Source organism: Seriola dumerili, unplaced genomic scaffold (genome assembly GCF_002260705.1).
Source record: "Seriola dumerili isolate Sdu_G_001 unplaced genomic scaffold, Sdu_1.0 BDQW01000337.1, whole genome shotgun sequence".
NCBI classification, from domain to species: Eukaryota; Metazoa; Chordata; class Actinopteri; order Carangiformes; family Carangidae; genus Seriola; species Seriola dumerili.
The window spans coordinates 1,815,246-1,830,795 of NW_019174592.1; the positions used below are offsets into that span (position 1 = coordinate 1,815,246).

Here is a 15,550-nt window from a genome sequence, read left to right on the forward strand (position 1 = left end):
TATGTGGTAAGTTAGGCTGTTTCTGTGTCTGTGAAAGAAGCCCTATTAAGTCTTGGTTTGTTAACATGTAATGTGCTGTCACATGTGCAAATCTTCAGATGGTGCAGCAGTAGGATAAGCAATGTGTATTATTTGTGTGTGTGTGTGTGTGTGTGTGTGTGTGTGTGTGTGTGCATGTGTGTGTGCGTGTGTGCGTATGTGTTGTGTGCCTTTGCAAAAAGATCTGGATTGCACACATTTCCTGTACAATGGATTTATGTTATCAATATAAGAAGAAAAAGTGACATCTGATATTGACTGTGTTCAGAAGTCTCAGTCTCACACTAAGCAAAACTGACTTTTTACTGTAAATGCTGTTACAATCTGATATTTCATCAAATTAGCCTCTTTTTGCTTGATTTGCATTGCAGATTTTTTTTTTTGCTGGCATTTGCCAAACAGTGTAATTTTGTAGATGCTACTATCATGTTTCATCTTCATAAGTATCATTTTCATTAAGTCTTTCGGTATACTCTTCACTTACAGTACAGCTGTGCACACATACAGGCATGCTCACACATATCAACTTGTTTCATTCACTCACAAGCCACAAACAATAGGTCTATAAACGCACGCATGTAACCACACGCTCATATGTTCAAATCATACCATAGCAAAACACATCCGACAACATGATGGTTTCACATCTTGTCCTCACATCCTAATTTAGTGTTTGCTCTTGAAATTTTCCTCAAATCCCAAATCACTCTGGAGTCTGTCGGTAATATTAAGAGACAAATCTTTCAAAATTCCAAATCCAGTCCTTCTCTGTTGTCTATTTATACACTATTTATAGTAAAGACATGATTTTGTGTTTCATATTTGACTTTATTTTCCAACTTCTGTTCCTCTAACCATGCTGATCTGCATAGGTAGCGTAAACCGACGAAGTTGACGCTGATGACATCCTTGTTTGTCCTTCAGGTTAGCAATGGCTCTAGTTATCCTCACATGCCGGAAGTCAGCATTTTCTATACTGTATATATTGTATTCCTGAAAAACCATTTCAAAGCTCTCCTTCAACAGCACCAACATTTTGTAACGTAATACAGTACACCCCGTTTACCACAGTCCATATCTGTCCTGTGTTTCAACTGTGGGTCTCTATGACCCTTGTTTTCCCCTCTTCACTTTAGGAGCGATATGTCGTCAGCGAAGTCCCCGTGTGGATGGAGGCAGCGGGCGAAGCGCCACTGGCACACCATGAGACACAGCGGCAGCATGAAGAGAGCGCAGATTCCCGCCATGATGTAGGCGATGGTCATAAGGGTGGACTCGTCCGTCTGGGGGATGTTGTAGCCGCAGTCCTCCAGGTCAACGCCGTGGAATGGGCCCTCTACAGAGGCTGTGCGAAACTCATCATGCACTAGGAAAGTGGGATTGGGATTATAGGTAATTTAGAAACACACACCTCAGGAAAACAGATACTATTACTGTACATAAGTTGTAAATTAGATACCCTCAACACTTGTCCTGCATTATCTACTTCATATTTTCTTGCCTTTTTATGTTAGTATTCATATTCCTTTTATTACACTATAAACTTTATTCACTCTATCTCCCCCATCCCCTCTCCTCCTCATCCCCCCTTCTCGTCCTCCTCACCATGGCAGGTGCTAACAGCAAAGCCGATTCGTTTCTTCTCACGGTCAAAGACCACGTAGAAGCCTTCCATGATGACGGCCCCCATCACTGTGCCGGTGCTAGACTGGGATACAGCAAACTTATAGCAGTCCTCCTGGGCTGAAGCCACATCCTCTACTGGCCGCAGATATTGCTACACAGAAACAGAAAGAGAGAAAGATCACCCTAATGTAGTACCGAGAATACCAGCTTTCATTCTGAGTCCTTAGCCACTGCTATATTATGATTATCAAATTTTATGTGGATTTAGCATAAGACACACGAAAGGTACACATTAAGTTATACAAATTTTTCCTGTTTCCTTAACATATTTTACATGTTCTTATGTAGAATTCATACACTCATAGAAGAAAATATTCTGGGTTTTACCGGGGATTTTCTGTTTTGATGATTTTGCTATGTGTGTATATATGAAGCTAAATCACTGTATCCCCTCTGTTCATTCTGGACTTTCCCCTGATGAATCACAGGCAGCATTTATGCAAAAGACACCTTGTGAAACACTTGCTTGGCCACAAGGGACAGTTAACTTCCTCATTTGGACATTGTCTTTCTGTGGGCTCATTTGTGTGTTGATTATGAGCTGATTTGAGCTCATCATGGACATATCTGTATCAGTAATATATATCAGTCAAAACAGTCCAGTATTACCCAAAATTTGCTCAGAGATCATTTATAAATTGTGTCACCATTGCATAATTTGTCCACCAGAGAGCGCTGATGAGTTTATTTTTCAACTGTAAAATGTCCTCAGCACTTTTTTGTTTTCTTTCTCACCGAATTTAAGGGGATCCTTGTCAATGTTTTCACGTTAAAATAAACATGAAATCAACACTGACAAACATATCAACTCAAACTCATAAATCCAGTAGCTCTAGTACATCATTGCATTTCTCTGTATGTCTTCAAGTCCTATGAATACAGTGCGTGAATTCTGTGTACATTGTAAATGTCCTGGTTTACTGTCAGTGTGTACCTGCTACAGAGACTGGTATATGAGACAAGAACACACAGAAAACAAAAACTTTTCTCGAGCCATCAGCATCAAGGTCATAAGCCTTCCACAGGTTTATGGAACTGAGCCGCGCTTCTACATCTCACTGTCAAATCTCATTCATTACACCACCACCAAGACTTTTGTTAGTGGCTTTGAATAAGAAAATGTTTCATGACTTTTCAGAGCTTCATGAAAGTTTAGAGAATATATCCAAAGGTAATTCTCTTTGAAATGTGGTGATTTCTTTTTCATCATGGTACCAAGCCAGCCTTTCTTCTATTGAGGACTATATAAAAGAGTGTGTCTGAAGGATAGGACAACTATGTGTAGGAGTGCACACAGAAATAAAAAATCTGCATTACAAGTCGTCAATGAAATCACCCAAGACTTCAGACTTACAAATGAAGTACTTGATGTACCTTGTGTCTCCTAACAGTGTTTAACGGTGTTACCAGCTTAAGGGACATTACTTCATATGGTCCCATATGACAAACACTATCACAAAGTCAAACGCAGGCATGAAAAAATTTGTGAACTCCTGTTTCATGCGACCAGTATGACATAGTGGTTATTACCTGCGGTAGGATGGAGATTCTGAAGGACTGGTTGCGGTTTTCACTCATCAGGTAGAGGGAGATGACTGGGAAGATGTGCCAGGGTGTGGTGCCGGCCTGCCAACATACCAGTTGCTCCCCAAGCCAGAACCCAGAGGGAAACTGTTCAGTCTGAAAGACAGGGTCAGGAGGACAATGATTCTTTCCTTTCCCAGGGTCACGAGGGGAGGCTGGATCTTTTAATTCTGAATCAATTCACTGATTCCAAAATTGATTAATAACTTTATGCTGACAGAGAGAAAAAAGGTATTTATGGTGTAGTAGGGACTGACCGAAGAGGCTGCCTCAATGGCCTTGACTGCAGCCTGGAAGACTTTCCTAGGCAGCCGAAGGTTGGTGGTGCCACTGTCCACAATACTCTTATCATAGTTGTACTGTAAAAGACAGAGAAACAGCCACACATTACAACTCTCTCGAATAACCTGTTGGATCAGTGACTGACCATAAAATTATTCTTGTCTGTCAGATCTCACCTCCTTACAGTCCATGTTGAGGTCCTGTCCATTAACCTCAATACGCACAATAATGACTTCATAGTACCATTCCCTGCGGATGGGAGTGTACCAAAGCTCTCCTACGTACAGTGACATGTCCACTCCTCCAATGATCTGAGAGCACAGGGAAAAATAGAATCCAACACTGGCTTCAAATATGATACTGGATGCTGTGTGTGTGTGTGTGTGTGTGTGTGTGTGTGTGTGTGTGTGTGGCTCACCATGCTGCCGCCAACAGTAGCGCTGCCCAGGGAGTAGTTCTGGGTGAAGCCGGCTCCACACAGCTGGAGAGAGAAGAGGTTGGGGACAGGAGTCTGACGAACCAGAGAGTCGAAGAAAGGCTCGTATGTCTCGTCAGGCTGGAGAGAGAGAGAGAGAGAGGGAGAGAGAGGAGAGAGAGAAGGAAAGGTAGGATTGCTTTACTTCTGAATTGCTAAACCCATCTGCTGTTTTTAGCCATCAGCTTTAAATTTCTAAAAGATTAAAAAAACCTCATCCTCTTCTAAAATATGCTTATTATTTCACCCATCAGTTTAAATATTACTTTTTACTTATACTATTTATAATGTACTTTAACTACTTATTACTTTCCTCAAAGTAAATACTGTAGTAAATAACTCGTAATTTCAACAATAATTAAAAGATTTTAGTTACAAAAATAAAGTGTTAACGTTTCTTATCAAACCCTCCAGATGTCAGGTTGAACTTGAATTACTCAAGAACTATATCCCTACATCCATCCCCAGATCCAGTGTCGTCACAGTATCATCCTCTTACACCAGATTAGGAATTCAGAAAGCGAGGAAAAGGGGAAAAAGTTTATCTGGGAGTAAAAGACTCTCACTAGCCTTTTAATAGCGAGGTCAGTGCTCACAAGACTACACTGGACATCTACCCTACTTTGGTTTCTTGATCATTAACAGAAGTAATAAACATCATCTTGGAAAGCACGCTAAAATATTCTAACTGCCATTCTTGGGGATGAGGATTAACACTAATCCCCACAATTCCATTTTCCATCAGCAGTTGACAGTTTAATGAACTGCTCTTGCTCTTTTGGACAACAGTTAAACACTGATGTAAAGTGTTGATATGAAGCTCTCTGTCTCCTCTCCTCTCACCCCCAGGTTGTTCGTCATATGCTGTCAAATTTTATTTCACAACACGTTACTGTAAGTACTTCAAGTATATTCAGTGTAAGACTAAAGTTGTAAAACAAGGTGAAATGTAAAGTAAAAACACACCCTATTCTATCAGTTTATACTTGAGATTACAACAGAGAAGAGCATGATCTCTGGGTTCTGACATCTCATGATTTTCCAACTGAAGTGAGAGTGTGTAAAAGTGCAATAACAACGATGATAGAAATGATAATTTATTAGCAGATCTTTTCAGATTTTAAAAGCACCACGTGATGCTCTGCTCTCACCCGGGCTATATCAGCGTAGGCCAGTCCCAGGATTCCCTCCCAGTTGGATCCATTGATGAAGAAGCGATCTGACTGGGTGATTGCAGCGATGTTGGCACGCAGCGTGGCGTTGGGGCCGTGTGGAACAGAGACCAGGTCGGTGCCCAGCTCCCCTTCCCAGCGACCCTGGGTGTAAGGAACGTAAACGCTCCTACCGAGGTCACGGTACGAGCTGGAGCTGTGAATGGATGGTGAGACAACAGAGAGGGAGAAAACAGAGGTGGAGAAAGAAGAATATTCAGATTCGTAGTTGTGGTATTAAAGTAATAAAAAAAAAGAAAAAGAAAAAAAAGAAAAAAAAAAGAATTATTTCAGTTTTTTTTAAAGAAAAGTCAAAGTGAAACATGAATCCTTTTATTTTTTTAGAACCAAATGTGGCTGTATATTTTTGCATGCATCTCTACTCACAGTGAACGATGGTAGTATCTGCGTAGAAAGGGATGAGCAGCCGCTCCGACAGCAAAGTTACTGCTTCCTGTATCCACCAGGATGTTCAACTAATGAGACAGAGCGAGAACAAGAGAGAGAGACAGAGTTCAATTTATCAAATATGTGTCTGCGTGCTTTTTGCAGAAATCAATAGGTTTGTAAAACTGACGCTTGGATTCCATTGTGAAATTGATTATGTTCACTGAAAGGCAAGTTAAATCTGTAATTCTGCTACCTTGGAGACTAACATGTCCATTTGTAAAACAAATTTCTGTGGGGGCACAGATGTCTAAATTGATAGTTTTACTTTTTTTATACTTACAGGATATTTTTTTGAATGCAGTCTCAGTTACAGCAAGTAGTTTGTTTCTCATCTCTCAGTCCTTCTCTACATCTATTTCTCCTTCCTTGTAGTGTCCTGTGCTGTTTCCTGTTGCCCTAAATGTCCTTCAGTGTCCCCCCTCTGTCTCTTCTCTAACCCTCCACTCTTCTCGGGTTGCCCAGTCCACTCTCCCTCTCTCCCATCTCCTCCTCTTCTGTCTGCATCTCTATGTGACTATCAAATTTTGCACATTCAGTCAAAAACAGTCAGTGAATGTGTGAATGGAGCACAATGACAGACAGCAACAAAGACAGAAATACACAATACTTACACTTCATACTTTATAGATATATATCTATCTTTATGTCTTATGTCTCATGTAACATTTACAATTTCTATTTCTTGTTCTACTGCTGTTTTAATGCACACTATGCATTAACATGTTAGCAAAACTCTTCCTATGGTTCTGGGTAGCAGTATCCTAAGGCTGTGGTTATAGTTTATAGTTAAAGATTCCTGATCACAGTTCAAAGGATGACCAACACATTGGCAGAGATAATAGACAGACACTAGATAGACAGATCAGACAGACTGGCAGAAACACCCAAACAGATGAAGAGACAGGCAGCCATAGAGCCACAGCAAGCTGTTCAATAATGGATTGGCTCTTTAAATATCCACTAAAGTGCTACTGTCTCAGGGGCTGGGCCTGAAATCCCAGAATAATAAATACTGACTCCTGTCCACATCACGTTTACCTCACACATGCCTGTAGATACAGTCCCTACAAATGCCACTGCTGTCAGAGATAATGCTGGACACACTGTGATTTCCTCTCTTAGGCAGAATTTTGCTGACTGCACATGACAAATATGTTTTGTTTTTTCAGACACATACTGAGTCACCTGGCCCTGGACAAAGTAATGCACATGACCACACACACACACACACACACACACGCACACACACACACACACACACACATACACACACACGCACACACACACACACACGCACACACCCACACAAACACATAAGGCTGCATCCTGACACAATGAAACCTCATGTCTTTCCCTCCCCTCTCTGTCTGTCTTCCTGTCCTCCCTGGCAGAGTGCCTTTCTGCTCCAGCCATTATATTTGCCCTTCCCCCTCCACTATGAAGGAGAAATCATCTAGTGGTTACCAGAACAGAACGCAACACAAGTGAAAGTTACTGTAAATGACTTGAGGCCATTTCCACAATTTTGCATCTACCATGCATCTCCAATAAAATGCAAGGCCTTGTATCACTTATTAAATTCATTAAAGTTCTTGAGACCCCGTCATTTGGCTCTTGCTGAGACACTGAACCACACAGTACTTTCACCTAATGCAACTCTCAATCTATTTTATGAAGAAGATTGATACATTTATTTATTTATGTAAAGCTTTATTTAACTGAATGCAGAGGCTTTTAAAGGCTTAAACACATTTAGGTAATTTGATTCAAGATATCTTGAGACTTATTAAGGGCCTGCAAACAGCCTATTAGTTTGTTGTTAGGGATATGATTATCCTGGCTAGTAAATTTATCGAATGAGATTGTCACTGATCCCAGAGCAGGACTTTTGTGCTTGGTGAATATACACAAGCCTGGAGCCTGATGTACATGAGGTCATGTTTCCCTGAAGTCCCTGAAGATCAGTGCGCTTGGTATTACAAGGTAAAAGGGTGTGGCTTCCAAGACATCCTTGTAAATTCCAGGATAAATTAGAAATCTATACACTCTTTCATATGGTCTAATTTTATAGTCTAATTTCTCCTGAAATTAAACCCCTCTCTTGGGGCTCTATGTGAACGCACAATTTTTTATTTTTTTCAAAGTCAGAACAGTTTGGTTATTCCACATAAGATATTACTGTATTTTTCTCATGGTTTTGAAGAGCTCCGGGCTCAGGTGGGAAAAGGTGATGTGACATGCTGTACATCCATGCATGAATGACGATTGAGCAATATATAAATGAAAATGTCATCCACATGGGCCCAATAAAGCAGATTAGCTTTTTGACTGTTGAACTCTTCCATAGGATGATTTTTTTTTGTCTGAACTTAGACTCTGATTGTTGGTTAATAGTCATGAATATTTTGTTTTGGAGAAATGCCTAAGACTTGAAAGTTTTCAAAAGCTTTACATACGCTCTAAGACATGAGAACTGTTTTCACTTAATTTTGCAGAAATTTTTTGCAGAAATGGCGGAATGGATGTTTTGATTTCATAGGTTTTAATCTCTGGCGTTTTTGTTATTCATTAAATTCTATTGGGTTGGGAATACTTTGCTATTGTGAATAAAATCCTGGATTTACTTTGATGTAAGCTCCATCATGGTAGTGAACTAAAATAATGTGATGTAGTCACCTGGTTCTTAAACTTAATTGAACTTTTTGATTGTCTTTGAGTCAGAGGCTCCAAAGGTCATGATTAAAGGTCATGTGACACACTCTTGCCCATTAAGTCCTTATGACATACACATCCGTTAAAAAAAAAAGACTTCTGAGAACCACACAGTTTTAAACAAGACTCTCTTAGTATCACAATTTGAAACATTAGGGCAGACATGCAGTATGTTCAGGTATCCAGCAGTCCACTAGGTTAGGATCATGCATTATAGGGGAATGGAAGCAGAAAGTGTTGTAAACATTTTTGGGGTGTGCATTGGGGGAGCAACTTCCAGTGGAATAAAAAGGCCCTTATGTTTGGATATCTCATCATTTAATGTTTATGTTTGGGATCCTTGTCCTGGCCATAGTAGGGCTATTGTTTTGGTACTGACCAAAATGTGTCCGTGGCCCTGAGCTCCACAAGTATCAAAAGATGATGTTAAATACTCTTTGATCTTTTGTTCAAATCACAATTTTTGACAATTTTAGACTGCATTTTATTTAGGATGAGGTCCTGTACAGCTGCTTGTGTTTTGGCACCATTTAACGTTTGAGAACTTGAGAACTTTGGCTTTGTGTGTTGTGGGAAAACATTTCTCAAAGAAAGCATCAAATATCAGCATCAAAACTTTTGTATCATATCGGCACAAGAATTGAATGAAACATTAAATTTGAAACGATGCCCAGGCCTCCAGGAATGATGGCTGACGACTTGTTGACGGACATTCACTTTAGCCACCAAAACAATGTGTTGACTGTCTTTGCTGATTGGCCTCAACTGACTGATCATCACTGTGGTGCCCCTACCAGGCAGATCTCTCCCTCTCTCTTTCTATCTCTGTCCTTGATATAGGAAGCATCAGTGTCTCTCAGCGGCAGAGTGACACCTCCACTTAGCACCTCAGAGCCCTCCATCACATTCACCATCTCTCTACAGTCTTTCCTTTGGTTTCCTAAAAGCCCCTAGCCTAATCTCACTCCCACATCCTCCCTCAAACACACTTGGTTTCTCTCTTCCTCTCTCAAACTCCCCGTCTCACACACTTTCTTCTCTCATACTTTCTCTTTCTTCCCTTGCTCTAATCCACTCCTGGTTCCTCTCCCATCCCTCTCTCCTGCCATTCATCCATTTCTCTGTTTCACTTCATCTGTCACCTTTGTCCTCTCCTTCTTCTCCTCTTCTACTACCTCATCACTTTCTCTCTCCCTCTATCCGTCGTCCTCTGTGTGCCAGCCTGTACACCACAGCTGCACCCAGCTGGCACTCCTCACTCCACAGAATTAATGGTTCCATTATCTGTCTGTATCATTCAGTCCTTTCTCTCACTTTCACTCACACACACACACACACACACACACACACACACACACACACACACACACACAGGCCATCTGTCACTGCACAACCATCAACAGTATTGGACAATCCGCCAGTATATTTTAAGTACTTTTCTGCCACCTTTAATTTGAAATTCCCTGTTTAAATCTTATATTAGACACATTAAAGTAGGACGCATACTGCTGTATGTTAGCAAAGTGTGTTATAAGTTTATAGTGATATCACTTCTCATCGAGTTGTATAGTGTCTTCTATACTAGGATTATTAACATTGCAATAGGCCCTTAAGACTGTATCTGTGGTACTTGATGATGAGTTGAATTTACTTGTTATTGCTTTTGTAGTGTTATAACCTGTTGTGTAGCTGGGCAAAATATGTGATACACACACAGATGCACAGCTACAATGTTGAAGTTGTAGTCCAATTAATGCAAAATTGTATGTCTTTAATATTAATGCTCTGGCAATATTGTTTTTTTAATGATCAATAAAGAACACTGGATTGAAGAGAGAGACAGGGACGAGGAGAGGAACTTGCATTTCCAAAGAGAGAAAGACTCTGTACAGTGTATTAAAGAATAATAGGCTACTGACCAGCCCCACTGCATGCCATCCTTAAAGAAAAGATGATTGATTTTTTTTTTTATTGTACCTGGTTTTAATTCGTTTGACTTTGTTACGTTAGGTCTATTGTACAGAATGATTACACTTGTTCATTCAGGGGTGCTTTGACAGCATACCACGTCATGTAGATAAAGCCTTTACCTTCTGCGGAGGAGAGCCCACGGCCATCTCCACGTAGTATCCCTGTCCGGACTTCCCACGCAGGTTATCAATCATGTCCACGAAGCTGATCCCGCCCGGTGCCGCTCCTCTCCGCCTGCGCGCCGGATACCTCCCCGTGTTGCCCCGCGAGGCAGCAGCCTCGGCCGCTGCAGGTGGTAACGACGGTGACTGTTCAGCGCGAGCGCCTTGCCGCAGTGGCACGCGGATGGCTAGAGGCAGGCCCGAGGCGTCCGGCGCGGATTGACCGCTGCCGAGCCAACACAAAGTCGTCCATATAAAGAGACTTGTCAGCCGGAGAGGCTGTAACGTCGACGCCTCCATGTTGAAACACGGTAAAGTTGTATTTTTGGTATGTTTGGTTTTGACCTCACGGAGCTCCGTTCAGTTTGACATCAAACCTGCAGCGGCAGAGCAGGGGAGATCAGGTGGCAATGATGCTAAAATGACGGCTAAAAACATGTTAGCAGTTGAACCGCAAATATGAAGAGATACGAGGTCACTGTGTTTTTACTCCGGTTGTCTTGACGTTAACTTGTTGAGAAGACAACACGACAAAGTAACATGTAAATTCAACATAGGCTACGCTGGAAACCACCCCTTACAGCTAAGCCATGCAACCCTCGGTGTCACAGATAATTTGCGGCGACGCGTAAATTACAGGCTGTCCCTGCGTGCGTTCGCCGTGTATGATCAAACCGCAGGCCTGTGTCGTTTTCTCCACACATCCTTATGTCAAACGACCGAAACCATCGTCGGTAGTCAGGCTACCATAATCCGCATCCTTCCCCCTTCCCGACCCGTTCATTCTGTTCTCAACCTTCCAGTCTTTCACCTCCTCCTCCTCCTCCATCCACCCCGCTGCATCCCTCAGAGCTGCGAGAGCGCAAGCATCACCACCGTCAAGTTAAAACCACACGACTTCCTGTAAGCATTTTCAAAATAAAACAGTATTAAACTCCTCACTGAAACACCATAGCAACCCATTTAGAGGGAACCGTTTGAAGGCCAATTATCCCTTCGTGAAATCCATACTTTACCTCATATTGGTATGTACTACAAAAGACTGCATTAGATTAGGAAATAGAAAAATCATTCATTTTTTAAATCCCAAACTAACATGAAAACTCATTCATATCAAGGTAGCGTATACCAGACCACTTATTCCACATTGATGTCTAATGAAACGACTCCAGTAGTGACAGATTTGTAGTAAAAGTTCATGTTATAACGAACTGGAATACCCCCTTTAAAAAGTTTTATTGGCACTGCTTTGGGATTAATGCACACCAATACCATAGGCCTGTTTTAAATGATAATAATCATAATCATGATAATAATAGTAATTTTTAAACTAGTTTGTGATTTTGTTGTAATCAAATTGCATCCTATATGTCACATATTATTATGTAGAATTATTTTCTAAAGGAAACACTTGAGTTTGGTCTTTTAGTTTTATGGCAATATGAGTTATGTCTTGGCTCTCTTGCCACTTCTTCAGGAAATAATCATGGGATACTAAACATTCCTGGTAAATAAGTTTCCCCCATGATTCAGAGGGTTTCTAAACGGTTAATATAGCCTAAATCTAAGGGAAAAATATCTGCGACCAAAATTTCAGAATGTCATTTTATTATTTCAGACAAAAAACAAATACATTGCTGTTGGACAAATGTAATAAGGACAAAGTGCAACTTGTCTATGGCTATATTTTTTTCTATACTATTGTATTGTTTCTATAATGTGCAGTGCTTAACTACTGTGACTCTGTGGTGCTCTTATTGTATGTTCTGATATTATTTATAGCGCATCACTGCAGTACATTTAGACTAATTGGTCCTGATGGAACACTTGTACAGGGTTCTTATGAATTAGGGTTAGGTTTAACACACAAGCTGCATGATATTAAATGAGGTCAAATTTAAGTCAAAGCTCAGTCTTGTTGCTTTTCTTTCCTTATGGCAGGTTGTCTCTGTCTTGAGATGATCCCGCACAGTCCCAGTAGGAGGCGAGAGGGAAGAAGGAAGCAGGTGCTAATAAGCTGTCCCCATCTCTCCTCTCCACGGTGAGTCCGACAGAGTCTTTACAGGGGTGGAACACACCACACTGCTCCACCAGCAATGGGGCTGGGTCCTCCTGTCCTGAGAATGTAGGAGAAAATGGTATAACTGATCAGCATTTAGTTCAAATTTCTTGTGTCCTCTGTCTATTGAACAATTAGCCCACTGCTAACTCAGATAATCAGATTCTCCCCATTAATCCATCCAGTCACTACACTGTCAAAAGCACTGCTTGATAACAAACTAATGTATTTCGCTGGATAAAGGGCATTGACCCGTGTTTGAGAATCTTTTCTTTAACGCTGCCTCTTGTATATGAATCATCTGGTCAGCAAATAGATCAATAAGATGTGGAAAATTGTTCACCAATAGAAGAATTATATCCCAAAACTAATTAAAATGTCAACCTTAAACAAGCCCTGTGTGGAAATTGTGGATGTAAATGAAAATGATTGAAAGTGACATTAAAAAACTCTGTTTACTGACCATGATTAATTATGTTGAGTTGATGCAACGAAACATACTGTATACTATGTATACTAGAGAGACTCACTGGCTGAAGTCTTTGAGCCCCAGCTTCTCTGCTCTCCAGGTTTGGTGGTGAGGGGCTCTGTTCTGCCCTCTTGTGGACACCACACTGCCAGGGGCCTGGAATTACCCACCCTAAACGTACACACACACAAACACACACAAACACACACACACATGCACACACATACACACACACATCCATCATTGACCAATGGTAACAACCCTAACCTAAACCCTAACACCATGTCTTACCCTTCAAACAGCCATTAACAATACTTTATAACAAAACTTCTGGAGTCCAGCATTTTGATTCCCACAAAACTGTTGGACCCCACAAGTAAAGTGGGCTTATGCAAAGCCCAATAACTCACTATACTCACATCCCTCACAGTTTACTATAAATGGCTTGCCATGTGTGAAGCTCCTTAGCATACAAAGGTCAAAGATTAGCTATCACTGAGACTGCTGCCTTATCATTTTTTACCAGCTGATAACAGTAATAAAGATACACTGTGATCTAGTTATGATTTCAACTGGCCTATAAAGGGAAAGATGTGTTTCTTAATCAGGAAAACTATATTCGTACCTGACAGAATCACTAATAGACACTCACCAGTCCTGGGGGTCTGTAGTCCTGAAGCCTTTTGCAAATGGGTTGCTAGCAATTTTTAATTGGGTGATCTGAAAGAGAGAAGGGGGTAAAATAAATTGTGAGATGTCTGATGGGCATTGGTAATATTTATTTTTAGGCTTACTGGTCCTGGGTCTTACTCTGTGGTTCTGATAGGCGGTGACAGCCATGAAGCGTGTCTCTGGGAAGGAGAAAGAGCAGAAGTTTCTGTATGCGTTTAAGTGGCTGTTAGGCGCTGGATCTACATACACCACATGGAAGCGCGGCTGGTAGCGATGCATGGAGTTTAATATCATCTGTCAAGGAGGAAGTAGGAGAAAACACACAACTAAGTCAAAAAAAGGGACATATCTATATGTTCTTTCATTATGAAACAAAAATCAAAACAATGTACTTTACATCTTAGGTTATATGCCCCTTTGTTCTGCAAGAGTTGTATTAAAGACATTAACTGACATGTCCATTGTCATCCAGCAAGTTGTTGGTGAGCTTGAGAGTATCAAAGGACACAGTCTGCTTCATCCACTGGGCTCCACGGGCGGGTGAGTCTGGGTGGAAATGCATCCTGCTTGGGGCAGCAACATCCGCTCGTCCTGCCACCAGCCAAGATGAGCTGTGGAACGCATATCTGACACACACACACACACACACACACACACACACACACATATGTTTACACGTACATTTTTGAAATAGAAGTAATAAGGTAGGATGAAGCTTGCAGAGAGGCTATTAGCACAGATCTAAGTGATATGTGGGCAATCATGGGCTTGAAAAAATGTAAGAAATACCACAACAGACCACAAATACACTAAAAACGTGCTGTGTATTGGAGAAAGTAACAATCTCTATATTACACAATAAACACTGCACATCCACTATGTATGTGTGTCTGACCTGTATCTTTTATCATCAATAGGGATGAAGTCCATCAGCAAGACATATTCAGCAGCAGGATCCATCCCGGATATCCGCACCTGGAATGTTGGAAACATCCTTCTGCAGCAAATGAACACATGAAAATAATGTGGTAAGTGATACTAGAAAAGACAGGGAAAAAAAGGAGAAGGGCAAGATAAGATAATTAATAAATAATATAAGTGTGAGTATGATTGTTACCTTCCAGCTTTGGTAACAATCATCTCTGTGCCCAGCTGGTCGAATTGCTGCCAAAGTGTATGCATCTCCAGCTGAACTCTGACCCCACTGACTTGAGGGGCCTTGGCACTCAACAGTGACCCCCCATCTGCACAGCAGGGCGGAGATAGTCCACAGTTCTGAGGCAGCTGAGGGCCTGAGGAGAGGAGAGGAGAGGAGAGGAGAGGAGAGGAGAGGAGAGGTAAACATTTGTTGATGTTTTGCCTGTCATCATCACATGAATTTATGAGATGTGGTCTCCATAGAGCTCAAACAGTTTTGAACAGAACACTTACTATCCATACTTTGAAGCTCTTCAAGACAAATATTATAAATGAATTTGTCGTTCAGTTTCTTCCTTTGATATTTCTGTTAACTCCAGTCTGTTCTTCCTGTTCTGACCACAAGTAGCAACTCCTGTCACTACATCAAGACCATTTCAGAATCAAACCCACAGCTTTTCTATTCAACATGAAACGGAAGGCAAAAATCTTCTTCCCAGTCCACTGCTAGCTACTAGGATAGATGTACATCGGAGAGTTATGCGTTACGAGTGGCTTCTGTGTCCAGGAACAAGCTGGTTTTATACACCATGAGACTCTCACTGGGGACCTCCATGCCGGCCTCATCCATTACAATACACA

At 41.2% G+C, this 15,550-nt stretch overlaps 2 protein-coding genes across 2 annotated transcripts; both read right to left on the reverse strand.

The window, feature by feature from the left end:
* Nucleotides 1–139: 139 nt before the first annotated feature.
* On the reverse strand, nucleotides 140–11,396 carry bace1 (beta-secretase 1). The gene is made up of 9 exons (XM_022760515.1): nucleotides 10,530–11,396; nucleotides 5,665–5,753; nucleotides 5,218–5,434; nucleotides 4,010–4,147; nucleotides 3,768–3,902; nucleotides 3,567–3,668; nucleotides 3,256–3,405; nucleotides 1,645–1,816; nucleotides 140–1,405 (listed from the first exon to the last, which is right to left on the reverse strand). The coding sequence occupies exons 1-9, from the start codon at nucleotides 10,869–10,871 to the stop codon at nucleotides 1,167–1,169; spliced, it is 1,584 nt and encodes a 527-aa protein (XP_022616236.1). The 5' UTR covers nucleotides 10,872–11,396; the 3' UTR covers nucleotides 140–1,166.
* LOC111232805 (T-box transcription factor TBX1-like) lies at nucleotides 11,278–15,290 on the reverse strand. The gene is made up of 9 exons (XM_022760458.1): nucleotides 15,203–15,290; nucleotides 14,889–15,063; nucleotides 14,667–14,768; nucleotides 14,226–14,397; nucleotides 13,910–14,065; nucleotides 13,752–13,819; nucleotides 13,161–13,270; nucleotides 12,542–12,688; nucleotides 11,278–11,423 (listed from the first exon to the last, which is right to left on the reverse strand). Exons 1-9 carry the CDS (start codon nucleotides 15,207–15,209, stop codon nucleotides 11,278–11,280), a joined length of 1,083 nt encoding a protein of 360 aa, XP_022616179.1. The 5' UTR covers nucleotides 15,210–15,290.
* Between the last annotated feature and the right edge of the window lie 260 nt (nucleotides 15,291–15,550).